General features: G+C 50.1%; 3 protein-coding genes across 3 annotated transcripts; 1 reads left to right on the top strand and 2 right to left on the bottom strand.

The window, feature by feature from the left end:
• Nucleotides 1–271: 271 nt before the first annotated feature.
• Nucleotides 272–8,504, bottom strand: LOZ57_006204 (uncharacterized protein; the record flags this gene model as incomplete). Its single annotated transcript, XM_049255224.1, has 7 exons — nucleotides 272–1,105; nucleotides 1,166–5,131; nucleotides 5,190–6,331; nucleotides 6,383–7,700; nucleotides 7,755–8,023; nucleotides 8,097–8,241; nucleotides 8,301–8,504. 7 exons carry the CDS (start codon nucleotides 8,502–8,504, stop codon nucleotides 272–274), a joined length of 7,878 nt encoding a protein of 2,625 aa, XP_049105827.1.
• Nucleotides 8,505–11,748: 3,244 nt separating this feature from the next.
• On the bottom strand, nucleotides 11,749–13,524 carry LOZ57_006203 (uncharacterized protein; the record flags this gene model as incomplete). The annotated part of the gene is made up of 2 exons (XM_049255223.1): nucleotides 11,749–13,386; nucleotides 13,432–13,524. The coding sequence occupies 2 exons, from the start codon at nucleotides 13,522–13,524 to the stop codon at nucleotides 11,749–11,751; spliced, it is 1,731 nt and encodes a 576-aa protein (XP_049105826.1).
• A 1,198-nt stretch (nucleotides 13,525–14,722) lies between these two features.
• LOZ57_006202 (uncharacterized protein) lies at nucleotides 14,723–15,631 on the top strand (the record flags this gene model as incomplete). The annotated part of the gene is made up of 1 exon (XM_049255222.1): nucleotides 14,723–15,631. One exon carries the CDS (start codon nucleotides 14,723–14,725, stop codon nucleotides 15,629–15,631), a length of 909 nt encoding a protein of 302 aa, XP_049105825.1.
• Between the last annotated feature and the right edge of the window lie 47 nt (nucleotides 15,632–15,678).

Genomic DNA, 15,678 nt, shown 5'->3' with positions numbered 1-15,678 from the left:
GTCCCCATTCGGCACGGTTTCCTTGCGCGTTCTGCTGAGCACTCTGCTTCCAAAGATTACGAGTTAATCGGGCTTATATGCCGTTTTCCTTGCGTTCTTCGACCATCCCTCCCTCCCTTACTCTTTCAAATCAAGAATGAATACTATATTGACCGACACTACACAAGCCTAATATATCCTATCTATTATTTATAAAACACCTTGATCTTTCAAATCGCCTAATATCTTGTCACATATACAGATGCTTCCTATATAACCCCCAGACACCCTGTCACCCTTGCTGCACGAACTTACTTAACCCAGACACCTTCGTGCTCAGATCGTGAATACTCGCTTCGGCCATAAGCTCAATGAGCGGGATCTCCGCGCCCAGCTCCTTCGCCAGCCACGTGCGGAATTCCATGGCAATCAGCGAGTCGACGCCGTTGGCGCGGATCGACTTGGCCGCCTCGATCTGGTCCGCGGGCACGTTGAGCAGCACGGCGAGTTTGCGGAGGATGCCGCCGGCGACGACGTCCGTGGCTTCGGCGCGGTTTCGCGCGGCCGCGAGCAGCGCCTGGACGTGGTAGACTTGGGCGTCGCGGGCACCGTGGTCGCCCGAGGCCGCCGCCGAGTCGCGCAGGAGGTTGAACAACGGGTAGTTGAAGCACTCGGGGGCTGGCATGCCGCGGTCGCGGAACGACCGCACGGTGTTGAGGCCAAAGATCACCTGGCACGTCGACGCCGTCAGTGGGCAGCGAGGATCGATGAGGTACTCGACGATGGCGTGCACTTCGTCCTCGCGCATCGCGCCGATGGTCTTCGCAACGTGCCGCGTGTAGTCTTTGTTTTCAGCCACGAAACCCACCGACAGCACGCTGCCCAGGTTGACGCTGGCCGCCCGCACGCCGCGCGCCACGAGCGACCGCGCGAGCGCGTCTTCGTACGTGTTGGCCGCCGAGTAGTTAGCCTGGCTTCGCGCGCCCATGATGCCGCCGACCGACGACAGCATCAGGAAGAAGTCCAGGCTGGCGGGCAGCGCGTGGTGCAGGTTCAGCGAGCCGTGCACCTTGGGCTTCGTCACGGCCACCCAGTCGGCGAAACTCATGTTCTCGAACAAGCCGTCCTGCAACGCATTAGCTTTTCTGTTGTGATAGACTTAGAGATGAATCGTGCCACAACTTACCCTCAAGATCATCGAGCATTGAATGCACCCCCTGACTGGAGGCAGCGTCTGCCCGCACTCCTCGACTACCTCCCGCAACCGCTCGACATCAGCTACATCGCACTTGAACACCTTCACGCTGCAGCCCCTGCTCTCCACAGACGCCATCATCTCCGCCACCGGCTCCGTGATGTTTCCAGAGCGAGAAAGGAAGATCAAACTCCGGGCGCCCCGCGACACCATCCATTTCGCTAAGCTCCTTCCAATGCCCCCAAGGCCGCCAGCAAGAATATAAGACGCATCAGGCGCAAATGTGTACGGTGGTGGCGTCTCGGGGACCACTGGGATGAGGTCTTCTGGCTGAGGCGTAAAGACAATCTTGCCCATCTGCTTACCCGACTGGAGCCTACGCATGCCCTCTTCGAGTTGAGCATAGCTCAGCTCCGTGTTCGGCCGAGCACCGGTGATGGTCTTCTCTTCCCACCGCCGGAGCGTCTCTTGAAGAAGCTGCTGCACGATCCGTGGTTTATGCTCCGCCAGCGACAGCAGATCCACGCCAGCGAAGGTGATGTTGCGCAAAAAGGGCGACATGTCGAGCTTTCCGCCTGCAATGAGATCTTTCTTGCCGATCTCGATGAACCGGCCAAAGGGCGCGAGGCACTCCCACGATCGACGAAGCGCCTCGCGCGACAGAGAGTTCAAAACCACATCCACGCCGACATTGCCGGTCAGCCGCTTGATGCCCTTGACGAAGCTGAAATTTCGGCTGGAGAAGATATGGTCTTCCAGAACACCATACTCGCGCATCAAGAATTCCTTTTTCTCAGGCGTCGACACCGTCGCAAAGACCTCGGCGCCAATCGCCATAGCATACTGGACGGCGGCTTGTCCCACGCCGCCAGCAGCGGAGTGAATAAGGACGCTTTCCCCCGCAGCAAGCCGGCCAACATTCGTTAAACTATATATGACAGTGGCATAGTTGACTGGCAACGCAGCTGCCACTTCGAAGCTCATGTCATTCGGGATTCTCGCCACAACAGTCTCGTTCACTCGACTATATGTCTGGAAGGTCCCTTTCTTCGGTGTATCCACGAGATATACCACGCGGTCACCAGGTTGGATCCATCTAACAGCGGGCCCGACTCGGGTGACAACTCCAGCGCCCTCTCGTCCAACAACATCCCATGGCAACTCTCCCATCACCGTTAAGAGGTCCACGAAATTAAGACCGACTGCGCGTACGTCAATCTCCACTTCGGAGTCTCCGAGAGGCAGCAAGGGCGTGGTATCTGTAACCCATTGTAGTTTGTCCAATAGGCCAGGCGTGCCATTCTCAAGTCTTACTGCGCGCTTGACGTCCTTCCAGCGTGTTAATTCAGGAGCAGGCGTTGAGAACTGTCTGACTAAGAAGTCCGTGGCTGCAGGAGAACTCGTGATGCGGTTAGTGTATACCATTTTATCTCTCCAGAAATACTCGGCGTTTCCGTGTTCTGTTTGTCCACTGAGAAATTGATATCGGAAAACTTTGGCAAGCGAATGTGCAACGTCCTTCGCGGGTGAAGAGCGTGCGTCCGCCATGGCAACTGTCGTGAAGTTTAGATTGTCCGCATCACGCTCCCATCGGATTGAGCGTATCAGGCCATTGATCATGTTGAACGCAGGCTCTTCATTTGAATCGCCCGTCACCCAGAGCAGCTTCCTACAAGTAGAAAGCAACTGTTGGACAAGCTGAAAGTCATCATCAATGATATCAAATAGCAGGGGCTCTTCGAGCTCTAGAAGAGATATGCAAATTGAATCAGTAACATCCCTTCCGTCCAAGTCACACGGTTGCATCACGAAGCAGTTGATGCCACCCAGGAACGGCGTCACTTCAGCCTTCAGCCTTGCCACAACGTCGACATCGTGCGCCGATATATAGCAAAGGATTATGACTTCTTTAATATTCCCCTCGATGCCCTTAGAGCTGTCCACCACAGCAGTGGAGATCATAGTGCTCAGCTGTGAAAACTCGGGGTAGTGCGAGCTAGGAATAGAAACATCTAGACCAGAAAAGCCCGCTCGATTAAGGTACCCATTCCACTCAGGCTCGGTGATGTAGGGGCACCACTTGCGTTCGGGTTCAATGGACAGCCACCATCCAGGAAGCTGACCAAACACAAGCGATACCCAATGGAGCTCCGGCCTGACACCTTCTTGTACCAAAAGCTTGCCACCCGGTTTCAGCAGTAGGCGGCAGTGTTCAAGAGTCCGTTGCAAATTAGGAGTGGCGTGCAGCACGTTATTAGCGACAATAAGGTCGTATTTACCGGCTGAGAAGCCTTGGTTCAGGGGATCGCTTCCAATGTCCAGCTTCTGAAACGCCAAAATATCTTTCCATTGCTCGAGCCGATCCTTCGCCTTGGAAAAGAAACTCGGAGAGATATCCGTGAATGTATATTTTGAAATATTGCTTATTTCATCTTTCTTCTCTATTTGGGATCTAGGGCAAAGCGATTTCAGCATCAGCTTAGTAAAGCTACCCGTACCGGAGCCGACTTCCAGTATTTCAAGCCCATTGAAATTCTCGCGAACGATGGATAGATACTCTTGCACAGTTTGTAAAGAGTCATTGAGTAGTATCACCTCCTCATAGTGACGTGGCATGAGGTCATCCTGGCCAAACATCAGATAAAGTGGGTCGATTTCCTGCCGTACAACAGCGGCAATGTGCGAGCCCAGGCGGAGCAAAATTTGCCCATCCGTGTTGAAATCCGCTCCGATAGATCGATAGAGTTCTTCTTTTAATTTATGGTCGGCTGAATACGTCTTCCACAGCTCTAGTGGAACGTGGAGGAGTGATCCCTCGTTCAACTCAGACACTACCCGCTCCATCCAGTCGAAATATATTTTCAAATGTCCTTCAAGAGGAGAAGGAGGAGGATTGGTTTTTAGATCTTCCAAACCATCTGTAATCAAAAGAATCGTGGCAAGCTGCAGCTTAACAGCCGAATCCTGCTGTTTCTCAAAAGGTGTTTTGGCTGTAACCGGAACCAGTCCAAGGAACTCTGGAGTCTCTAGCATGTTGATAGACGGCTTCCAGTCCATCCCATAGGTGATCTGTGTGCTGTGGGCCACATTTTCGGCTGTCAACGGCTTGAATCGCACTCCAGAAAGGAGAATACGAGGATCGTTGCCCGCCGCATCCCAGCACCTTGCGTTGAAATCATAGGATTCATATGCAGTCACAGATGCTTCTCCAAAGCAGTGAAGCTGACTTCCAGGCTGGGAACTCGTGGCTGCCGAAATCCAGGCTTCCTTGATGAATGTCGGTACCATCGGTCGCTTCAACACGGTTTGACCCGCATTATCGCAAATCGCCACCAGGCCAGCAACAAGTGTGCTATCTAGAGTTGCGGGATGAATGAGATGGGGATGAATATACCCCTTGGGCATGATGGAATTCAGTTCTGGAACTGTTATCTCGCCCAGGAAAGTACCTTTTCGTTGTCCGCTAACGGCGACATTGGATAAATTTCTAAACGAGGGGCCATACTTGAGACCGATTGTCTCGAAGTTCTCGAAGATTTTTCCTGCATCGAGTGCGGTCCCACATGTCTCACTGGCTTGGTCCAATGCGCGCTGCCATTGCAGCTTGGCCTCTAGACCCTCGCGACCGTTCCCAACTAAATCTGGGCCCGAAGACTCATACTCAAGGGCAATATAACCCGTACAGTTATCCACCCAATCATTAAAAGAAGGTATGTATGAGGACACTTGGAAGAATTTCCACACAGTCGATGCCCACTCATTGGATTCATTGACTGGGGAGACTGAGAGACAGACCTCAACACCAGCATTGGTATCTGGTATCACAAGGGCACTTTTAATATTCACATCCTTGAATCTTATCCCAGTTATTTGAACAGCCTCTCCCGCTGTTTGTTTAACTGCTTCTAGAGCCATTGTTAGGTAACCGGCTCCAGGAAAAACATATGAGTCCGTAATCTGCCAGTGAATGATTAAAATTTAAATAGTCCAAAATATGGGGTAAAAACAAACATACTACATGGTCTCGAAGCCAGGGGTTTTCGGAGCATCTGAAAAAATGCCTCCATCTACGGCTCAGTCGAGTCCAGTCTTGAACAGGGGCGCCTAGAAGTTGGTGCCTGGGAAACTCTCGAAAACGAAGGTTCTTCGTCAATCTGCTTTCATAATACCCCTTTTCGTCGTGGTTAAAAGAGTAGGGCGGCAGGTCAACCAGTAATCGAGGCTGCTGTGTTCCTGAATTAGTGCAGCTGTTGACCTTTAGTAGGTCAACAGGAAACGCCTTACAGCTCAACTTTCCAGCACATATTAGTATTTTGTCTGTAGTGGCCTCGTTGCGGTCAAGAACAGACGAATAGGAGATGGAAGTTTCCAGGCTAGCAGTAGAAATGATTTCCTTGATTGCCGATTGCAACGCTCCATGAGGACCAATCTCCACAATTTCATCGAAGCGAGTGTTAATATCAGATTTGCCGTCGATCTCCTGGAAAAGCATTGAACGGAGACCTTCTGTGAACCGAACAGGTGAAATCATGTTATCGACCCAATATGAAGGTGTTATAGCCAGGTCTTCAACTTCTTTTCCTGTAACAGAGGAAAACATTGAGATGCTTTTCGCACATGAAAGCATTGCACCAGGAGGCAGGTTACCCATCAGCTCTAGGTACTCTTCAGAAACACTCTTCATGTGAGCGGTGTGATACGCTTTGGGCACATTGAGCTTGCGAGAAAAAACACCGTCCTCATCAAGAAGCATCTTCAGGGTATCAACCATTGTCTCATCGCCTGCAACAGTGTTATTTTTTGGAGCATTGTAACAAGCAATGATAAGTTCGCCACCATGGAGTGCATGGACTTTTTCCAGGTAGGGGCGCAGCTTCTCCTGATCAAGGCCAACAGCAACCATAGAACCTTTGACGTTCGTCTCTTTGGCAGAAACGTATCCACGGTAATAAGAAGCTTTCCAAGCTGCTTCACGCGAAATTCTACCTGCACAGTATGCGGCAGGAATTTCACCTGAAGAATGGCCAAGAACGCCTACTGGAACAATCCCCCATGAGGAAAGGAGGTCCACAATCGCAATCTGGAGAGCTGTGCAGGCAGGGTGTGAAAATTCTGGCATACTAATGCGCGAATTTTCTTTGTCTTTGAGGACCTCATCTGGATATAAATATTAGCCTACATCCTTGTAGCAGAACAATGCATGCTCACCTAACAGCGACCAAGGACTTCCTAAGGCTTTCATGTACTCAGATGCTTGCTGTAAGCTCTCACGAAAAGCAGGGTAGACTAAAAGTTGCTGGCCCATGCGACAGTACTGTGCCCCCTGACCTGTGAAAACAAATCCAAGTTTGGGTGGATGGCGAACACTTGTGGGTTTCGATACTACCTTTTCATCTGCCAGGGCTCCCTTGAGAGTTGACATTGAGTCTGCCAGCAAATAGCTCTTCCACCGTAGCCTCGATCTTCTTTCTGACAGTGTGTACGCAAGGTCATTCAGCAGGGCTTCGGCAGTCTCGGATTCTAGATCCTGCTTTGATGTAAGATATTTACAGAGATTCATGGCCACTCTATGAATTCCCTTTTGATCCGAGGCCGACAGCAGAAATAATTTGCGGACTTTGGAATTACCTCTGATAGCTAGCTCGTTTGTGGAAAGGGACTTGACCATTTGGCAAGCCAAGTTGCCTTCTTCGATCAGATTTGCAACTGATGTGCTTCGATTAGCATATGCATTTTTCAGAGCCGAAAGACGTTCTTGGATCTCTATCTTAGTTGGCACCAATTCCCGTGTGTTATGGATACCTGAAATGCCGTTTTCTTTCAGGAAATGGAATGCGTCATCCAGAACGCAGTGTGCATTAGTGCCACCGAATCCAAAGGAGTTAACAGAAACGCGCCGGAGACCAGATCTAGGCCATGGTATGCACTCAGTGGGGAAGTGAATATTCCACTCGTCTGTTGGGATCTTTGGATTGACCTTCTCAAGGTTGACATTTGGGGGTATAATTCCAGATTCCAGGATCATTATCGATTTGATAACTCCTGCGATGCCTGCACCCCCTTCTAAATGGCCAATGTTCGCCTTCAGCGCCCCAATGTGCAGAGGCATGTTGCGTCGCGTGGAGCCAAAGCCATCGGCAATACCTTGTGCTTCGATTGGGTCACCAGCAGCTGTTCCAGTTCCGTGAGCTTCCACAAACATTGTAATATTTGGATCCAACGATGCTCTGCTGTACACCTCGCGGATAAGATTAGATTGCGCTTTGCTACTCGGTAGAGTAATTCCCGGCGTGCGGCCGTCCTGGTTCACCCCACTAGCACGAATAACTGCTCTAATGGTATCGCCGTCTCTTATCGCACTTTCTAATGTCTTTATGACAATACTTCCGACGCCTTCCCCACGACCGTACCCTTCGGCTCTATGGTCAAAACTAAAGCACTTCCCTTCTGGCCCAAGAAACCCAGAATGACTCATAGCAATAATGTCAGGGACATATGTGATGATACTACCTCCAGTCACGATGGCCTATTGCTCTTCATTAGAAAGAAAACACAAATTTGAGGCACCAGGGAGATCTACCATTTCGGAATCCCCAGACTTTAAACTTTGAGCCGCCAGATGGACGGCAACAATGCCACTCGAACATGCTGTATCAATCGTTATGCTGGGACCGCTGAAATCGTAAAACCAACTTATCCGATTTGAAAGAATTGATTGCTGGGAGCCGGTGGGCTTGTGTTTCAAGGTCACCTCTGGGTCCGCGTCCATCAGAGCCATATGATCATGGTTGAAGCCGGCAGCGATTACAGAAGTCTTCGATCCAATCACCTTCTCCATCGGGATACCAGCTTTTAACAGGGAGCCAAACGTGATCAATACATATCATTCGCACGCAATATGTCGTTAAAATGAGGAGCTTACCGTTTTCCAATGCATGATATACATTCTCCATCGCAACGCGTTGTTGAGGGTCCAGAGTTAGGACCTCGGTCTTATTAACATTGAAGAATGGGGCGTCGAATCCCAAAGGGTCCTCTGATAGAAAATGAGCACCCTTGACATGGAACTATAGTACAAAAGATTAGAACATGGTTCTCCATAAAAGGATACTTCCGGTAATCGAACCGTCCCCCCATGCTCAGGGTCAGGGTGGTAAAAGGCATTAGAATTGAATCTGTCTTTCGGGAAAGGCGTGGCAGCCTGGCGCGCTCTTAGCAAGAGGTCCCAAAATTTCTCTCCGTCAGTGGCTTCTTGCGCAAAGCGAGTTGAAATGCCAATGACCGCCAGAGGTATGGCATGGTCACCTCGACTCAAGATCCCCGGATCCATGGTCAAATCGGCACACCGCCGGCTTCTATAATATTAATAGATCTATCTTGTGCAATTGCTTGAATAAAAAACATAAAAAATACCCTTTCCCTCCAGCCCCCATAATAGGGTATACTAAGGGTGTTGGAAAAGCATTTCGGCGGGGGTGTCGATGGTAGTTATGTACTATACGAATGCGCTTGAGTTCTTCCGAGGCATCGGTATGCCGGTTTAAATCTTCCGGTATGTTTGTTTCTCTGTGAGAAAAAGCTATCCAACAAGTGCAGCCTTCCGAAGCAATTGGTACGGAACACGTGTAAAGCATCGTAGGCATAACGGGGAAAAGAGGCTAGGGCCATTCAAGTCAAGGGATTTTATTCTTGCAAGTCATAACAGTTTCATCTCCAATTTTGCCTTCAGCTAACTAAATTCATGGCTCGCTCCACTGTGGAAAGCTTCACGGCCATCTGCGAGTCGGAGAATGGGGAAAATAATAATGTCTGGGACCACACCCAACAGATATCGTGTGGCAACTAGATTAGTTTTTTCTTTTGTGTTCGGAATCGGTCCTTCGGGAAATTTGGAGCCGCCGTCCCATATTATTCTTGTACAGCTTGTACTGGGATCAGCATTATATGGAGGGGCCAGAAATGCACGTCAACGGCTTCTTCGCAGTCCATTGACACGCGTGACCCTTATTATATACCTACCAAGTGCATCGGCATGCATTGGCAAATTCCTTTGGACCACTGGGGGCAAGGCGACAGGCAGCGCTGGACTCTTGAATTTGATCGCAGAGGCCAAACGACCGAGCGCGGGTCTAGCAAAACCGGTGGTGACCTTGGCCGCAATAAAGTTAAGCCCAGCATTACCCTTGCAGGCCGCCAATTGAAGACGTGTAAATACCTCACAAGATGCATTTTGCTGGAAGGCAATAATAGAAAGTCTCGCGAGGAGACTCAGCGCCAGCGGCGGAGCGGAAAGACAACGGAGAGCAAAGACCACAATACAATTCCTGCGGTCTAATCGCCGAAAGTCAATCAAGATGACGATCCGATTGACAGGATCCCGGGAAAAAAAAAGGAAGGAAAAATGGAGGGCATGGGGCACGGTGCCTAAGGCGACTGCGCCAAAGCCAAAGTTTCTTTCCATACAGTAGCATATTGCCAGTCGACCCCAGGTGAGGGTCAATAATTATGAACGAACCAGTCACCACCGCCGGGTTCAGCTAAACCCGTCAGGGTTGCATTTGCGATCGTTTCCAAGGAGCAAACCGCAGGCCCTGCACGACGGGAGCCTCCGGCTTCGAACGCGGCAAGGGAAGGCCCCGCTGCCTAAAAGGCTATGTGCTCGGTATCGTAGTTAGTAGTGCTGCTCGTACATACGGAGCATGCACAGAGTTCTCAGTTAACTCTCCGTCGTTCAGCTGCCCCACAGACTGCCAGTCGCAGAGCCAAAACGCTGATTGTGGGTATTATTGACACGTAGCAGCAGTAGCAAGGTGACACCGAGGGACGCAGGCAGCATCTTGACAATGCAGCCGTTTCATAGGCTGCAGGTCGAAATTTCTCAGGGACGATGCGCGGGCCAGCGACTAGCCGCACGTTTGGGACGGAATTCAACAGCTGCCACACGGCCAATAATGAGACTGTTTGCTGGACTTCTCAGCGTCTGTTTGTTGATGTGCCGTTCGTTCATCGGGCGTCTGGACGCTGGCGGGGTCATCGCCATCCCCAGCCAATGGCAAGCTAGACGGCCGTAGATATTAACTTAGGTTGCGCACGGCAGAATAGCGATGGAAGAGACGCACAATTATTGTTTTGTCTTCGATGTTTCTATCAAGGCTCGTCGGGCGCGGTAGTTAGCTAGTTAGTTAGTTAGGTAGTTAGGTACGGAGTACTCCGAGTTCAGTAGTTAGCCAGTTAACTAGGTTATGTGTGCCGAAGAACTGCCAATTGGACAGCACAACCTTCTCACACCATAACCAACGCACCTTACAGGCTTACAGCTAACACTGGCTGCAGTGAGCAGGAACTTCAGAGCCCTTTGTGTTCTTCTTCTCCATCACAGCAACGTCAAATCCATCTACCATTGCTTTTTTGAAATCATGGTAAAGAAAGGTCACAAGATGTGAGCGATCTCAGCCATCAACGTACACCCATGCATACATACACACATAACATGCATCTCAACCTAGATAAATCAAACCTAGTGCTCCATAACAGTGGACTGATCATCTGTTTTGGCAATTCCACCACCTAAGACTCATTCTTGGCTCTTTATCTCTCACCACCAACAAAGGATTGTCTTTGTATTTGCATGTATGTTATGTATGGATAGTTACTCCGTACACTCATTATGATTAAATCAAATGCATGCTGCATGAGAGGCAAAACACTATATCCAACACACCTTGCAGCTAACGCCGACTGCAGTTGTGGGAATTTCGGACCTCTTTGTCTTCTTCTCCAGCACAAACGTCACCAAATCCACCTACCATTGCTTCGTTGAAACAGAATCAGTGCACTCATTGCAAAGAAATGTCACCAGGGAAGTGGGTAATTTCAGTCATGCATATACCTAACATGCAGCTCACTCTACATAAATCAAATCTCGTAATGATGGACTTGCATAAGACCCATACTTGACTCTATTTATCTCTCACCACCAGCAAAGAATTGTCTTTGCATATGCACATATCTTTTGTATGAGTATGTTCACTATCAAATCAAGGACATGAGGCGTACACACTATATATGCCTCAGTGAGTATTCCATGTAAAGGAAACCATATTCAGAGTGATCCCACATACCCATAACATGTCCATCCCTAGTCGCCCGGATTGTCGCCCGGGCATTTCAGGCACAGGAACAGATTCTGTTACAAAAATTCGAGCATACATACATTTCAAGGGGCTTTGATACGGTTGTGAGATGCAAGCAATACAGTGAGCACCATGGGTAGTTCAGATTGCTAGCGACTGCTGGTTCGCGTCTTGCTTAGATGCCTAGCTTGAGCAACATGATATGCTTTGGCGACACGGAGAGGGCATAGAAAAAACAAACCCACCTAATCGAATAGAGGGATTGGATGTGGCGTCTTGTATTTCTTCGTCGCGGCCGCCGCTGCGCACCCATCATCCTATACAACTAGTCACCGTCCAGTATAAACCACCAACAAGCAGTATTGTAGTATGTCGCTGTATCTGAATGGTAGTTCCAATTCACAAATTAATTAATAGTATCAAAAATATGGATTAACATTCTCAAAAGTCCAAGGCCTTTTCGCCCTCAAAACTAGGAACGTGTGTACCATGAAAACCGAACCCAATAGCGCCTTTCACACTTGCTCTTGCAACTTCCTTCATAGTTCTGGCATCGAGAACTAGAAGATACGACTTGCCTGCGGTCCCATCCAAGACTACCGACAGTAGCACCCCATCATCTTCATCAATATTATCCAATGGGTCGCCGTTGGTTTGCTTTCTAGGAATGAAAATAGGCTCCCCGGCATATTGTGAGGGGTTCTTCCAATATGTAGCCGTTTGGCGCTTTGCATCATATTTGACAAGCCCGTCGAAGAAAGTGCTGCTACCCGTATGTCTCACCCCGTAAATATAGCGATGTGGGTGTGTAACATAGCGAGGGTTTAGAGTAGGCAATTCAAAAATTTCTTCGAGATCGCTCTGAACTTCAATCACAGCTTGTTTTGATGGTTGGCATGACCTCGTATCCAAAGGCGGTAACGAGGGCAGGCGGAAGCGCGTTAAAAGGGTAGTGTACTTCGAATTAGCTGCAGAGGAACTAGACTGGTGGTTACCAATCAAGTGTTCAAGATAAAACTCGGAAATGCAATTTAAGTTGTTGTATATAATCATGTCAGCAAGGATGTCAGTTTTGCCAGTTGAGTCCACTTTTTCTTCAAAAGCGTTGACAGTATGAAAGCAAAAGAACGGGTCACTTGTGTAAGAAGCTACAAGACCTCTACCCCCAGCCTCAGAGGGGCGGCGGTCTACCACGTACCATCGCGCAGGACGTGATGGATCATATGACAAAGCGTCCATGATGTTTCGGTTCCACAGGACTCCAATACCGCCCGCGGCGTAGAAGGAGTTCCATACACAAAGAACAACATAATTTTCTGTCAGGCAGAACGAGTGAAGGTAGGACGCATCTGCGGATATGGTAGCGAGGATGGACGTCTTGCCTGTAGAAGCGGAAACGCAAAATACGCGATAGGTCCCTTTGCGCCCAGGCTGTAAATTATAGTTATATACATCACCCGTTACGGGGTCAGATTTAGCATGGGCAGCGGAAAAGGGTCCCGTTAAGTCCGGGTGAAGAATGGCCTGCGAAGCTAAACCTATAGGTTCAAGGGTTTCCGGGTCAAGTGACTGGAGGTTTGAATTGTCGGTTTTATTGATGAGATTGCGCACTCTACCCGGCGCCTGGTCGCTTGTTTTTTTCTCAAGCTTCTCCAGCCCAGGAAAGGAAGCAGACAGAGTAATCGACATTGACACTTCGTTAGGAGCAGGACTCTCCATCGCTCTGAAAACAGAGGCGATTTTCTGAAAAAAACTTCGGCAGGGGTCATATCTTCTCCCAAAAGACATCAGTCGAGGATCGCCAGTTTTTTGGATCTGGTCGATCAGACCATCACAGGTACTGCGAGAGTTATAGACCACCCGCACGGCTGGGTGGTCTTGGTCGGGAGGAAGAATTTGGAATCGATGCACGATAGCTAGGCCGTCAAACCAATGTCTCGTCTTGAATGTGCCGTTTTTCTCAGTTTTAATCTCGGCGTGTCCGGTGCCTGAGCGGTAAAGAGTGCCTGCAGCCCAAGAGGGAATTATTCCGTCAACCTCAAGCTCTACTGGAGTCCTCTCTTCGTAGGTCGTATTGAACTTGTGCCGTTAGCAGTGTGTGAACAGGAGGCGCTGGGTACCCACCCCTTGGGAATTTGGCCAGTCATCGTAGGATTTTGAAGGAGGTTTGTCGTCGCTGGCCAGCAGGTGGCTAGCCAGAAGAACCAAACGCCTCATGGCTGCGACGATAAACTGTTATCGTCAGAAGTGCATGTAGACATACACCCTTAGGGATCGATCAAAGAGAAATTACTGGGCTCAGGCAAGAGAGCCAAGAGAGGCAGAAAAGGAGCATCCTTATGGGAAATGGCTTCTTCAGAAAGAGACTGGGTGTTGTTGGGGGTGGGAAGAACAACACAGCGGATCCCCCACGGCATCCTTTAGGGACAATTCGAAACTTATTCTAGAAGAAAAAGAGTTTAATTGCGACAGATCAATGGCTCTGGGTGTTCGCAAAGCGCGCAACCAGAGTGGCTGGAAAGCATTGGGGAGCGCGATAGCGGGCATTCCTGGCCCACTAGCAGCAAGTATCAGATGCAACAACGAGCGTTTCGGCCGCGTGCAAGACAACGATGTTTGAGATCAGGGCGGGTGTGATTGGAGAGCGGATGGCGTTGACGACGGCCGTCGCTTATGGACGCGGAGGTGCAGCGCATCGCGGCGGGCGATCACGGCTGGCGCGAGCACACTAGACCGCATCCGGCATCACTTAGCGAGCCCAGATGAGTCAGCGAGACGGCAGTTAGTTAATCCGGCCGCTTAAGCTTGTGACGGCGACCAGGCGAGAGACTCCTGCTGGAGCAGCGCTAGGGTCCAGGTGAGCTGCACGGCATTCGGAGTGCTCCGTGATCAAACGGTGCTTCCGGCCCTCCGTCCATAGCCAAGACCGTTGGGGAACGGCCAGGCAACGCGACTGCGTCCCTTGGCATCCTTGCCTTAGCAGCGCAAGGCAGAATCCGGATAACGCGCCGGGATAGCAGCTCACCGGCCCACGGATCACCACGTTCCATTCTACGGAGTACGCTCTCCGCGAGTATCCTCCTTTCCCCCGACGCCGGCCTGTTGATACCTCCGGCAGGCAGAGGCCACACCCCAGCGGCCACGCCGGCTCGTCCTTTTTGATTGGCTGGCGCTCCACGTTTTCGGCGCCCCGCACAGACCACTTCGTCTATTTTTGGCTCGCACGGGCCGCCAAGGGCACAGCTGAGTCAGCATCTGCTGCTATTTTGGTCCCAGCTACATATTCCATACATCCAAAGCCAGCGGCATCGACTCCAATACCACTATTTTGTACGTTATTGCGTGTCGCTATAAGCACAACGCCTACAGCTAGCTCGCCCACAGTCTTTTCATCCTCTTTTTAGTTCCAGTCGCCATGCCCAAACACCGGTTGCATCCTGTCCTTGTGCCACCGCACTCCCCCAGGTGGCTCTCTGGTAGCCTCACGTCGGACATGATCTCGCCCCCTCTATCTCCGCAAGCTGCTTTCAATCCAAACCAAGTTACCCCGGCAGTTCTCGCCGCCCTCACATATGTTGCTGGCAAGCTTCTCTCCGCCTCCTCACACCTCACCTTTATCGTGACTCGAAGTCTCCCCCTACCCATTGGCCAGGGATCGAATCTTACTGCCATTTCGATTACACCACTGGACAGTAACATGTCGACACTGCTCAAACGATATCTGAATCGGGCTGCGAAAAAGTATTCGCTTTCTGCGCACTGGATGGTCCCTCTAAGCTTGGGACACTCCCGAACATCACACTGGGAATACACCATTCAACGCACGCTCACGCAGAATGACCCATTTTTTAGCCACGAAGCGCTAACTCTTCTAAACATCGACCATATGTTTTCTCTCAAACAGCAGCTCAATGTTCTATCCACAGATGCCACGAGCCCCATTCCAAACCATGTTTATCTGGAGTCTTGCCTGTATCTTTTGCAACAGATAATGCAGGAAACCCGTGGTCGGCCTTTGACCCGCAAGTTTTTTCATTGCACGTACGACCATATTCATGTTCGCGATGACGTCTTGCTTCATTTGACAAGGGAACACGAAATTAAATTCGCCTATAAAGCTATTATCATGTTCAAACCTACTTCAAGGGGTCGGACGAGAACGAGATATTTTATTACTGATAGAGGCAGTCTAAAGAAACAACCAAGCTCGTGGCAGAATGCCTTGACTCCTAACAGCGCTTCAGATGTCACGCCAATTACTAGAAACGAATGGAAATTATTGGAACAGAACTTAAGGCAAATACGACCCAGATTTTTTCGCTGAACTTCTGAACCTGCTGTCCGTTCAAATCTGGTCTTGGGTACCTCTCG

This window comes from Ophidiomyces ophidiicola (genome assembly GCF_022830035.1).
Source record: "Ophidiomyces ophidiicola strain CBS 122913 chromosome Unknown scaffold_37, whole genome shotgun sequence".
Lineage (NCBI taxonomy): Eukaryota > Fungi > Ascomycota > Eurotiomycetes > Onygenales > Onygenaceae > Ophidiomyces > Ophidiomyces ophidiicola.
The sequence above is the reverse complement of the archived record's forward strand: the minus strand, read 5'-3'. Positions and strand labels throughout refer to the sequence as shown.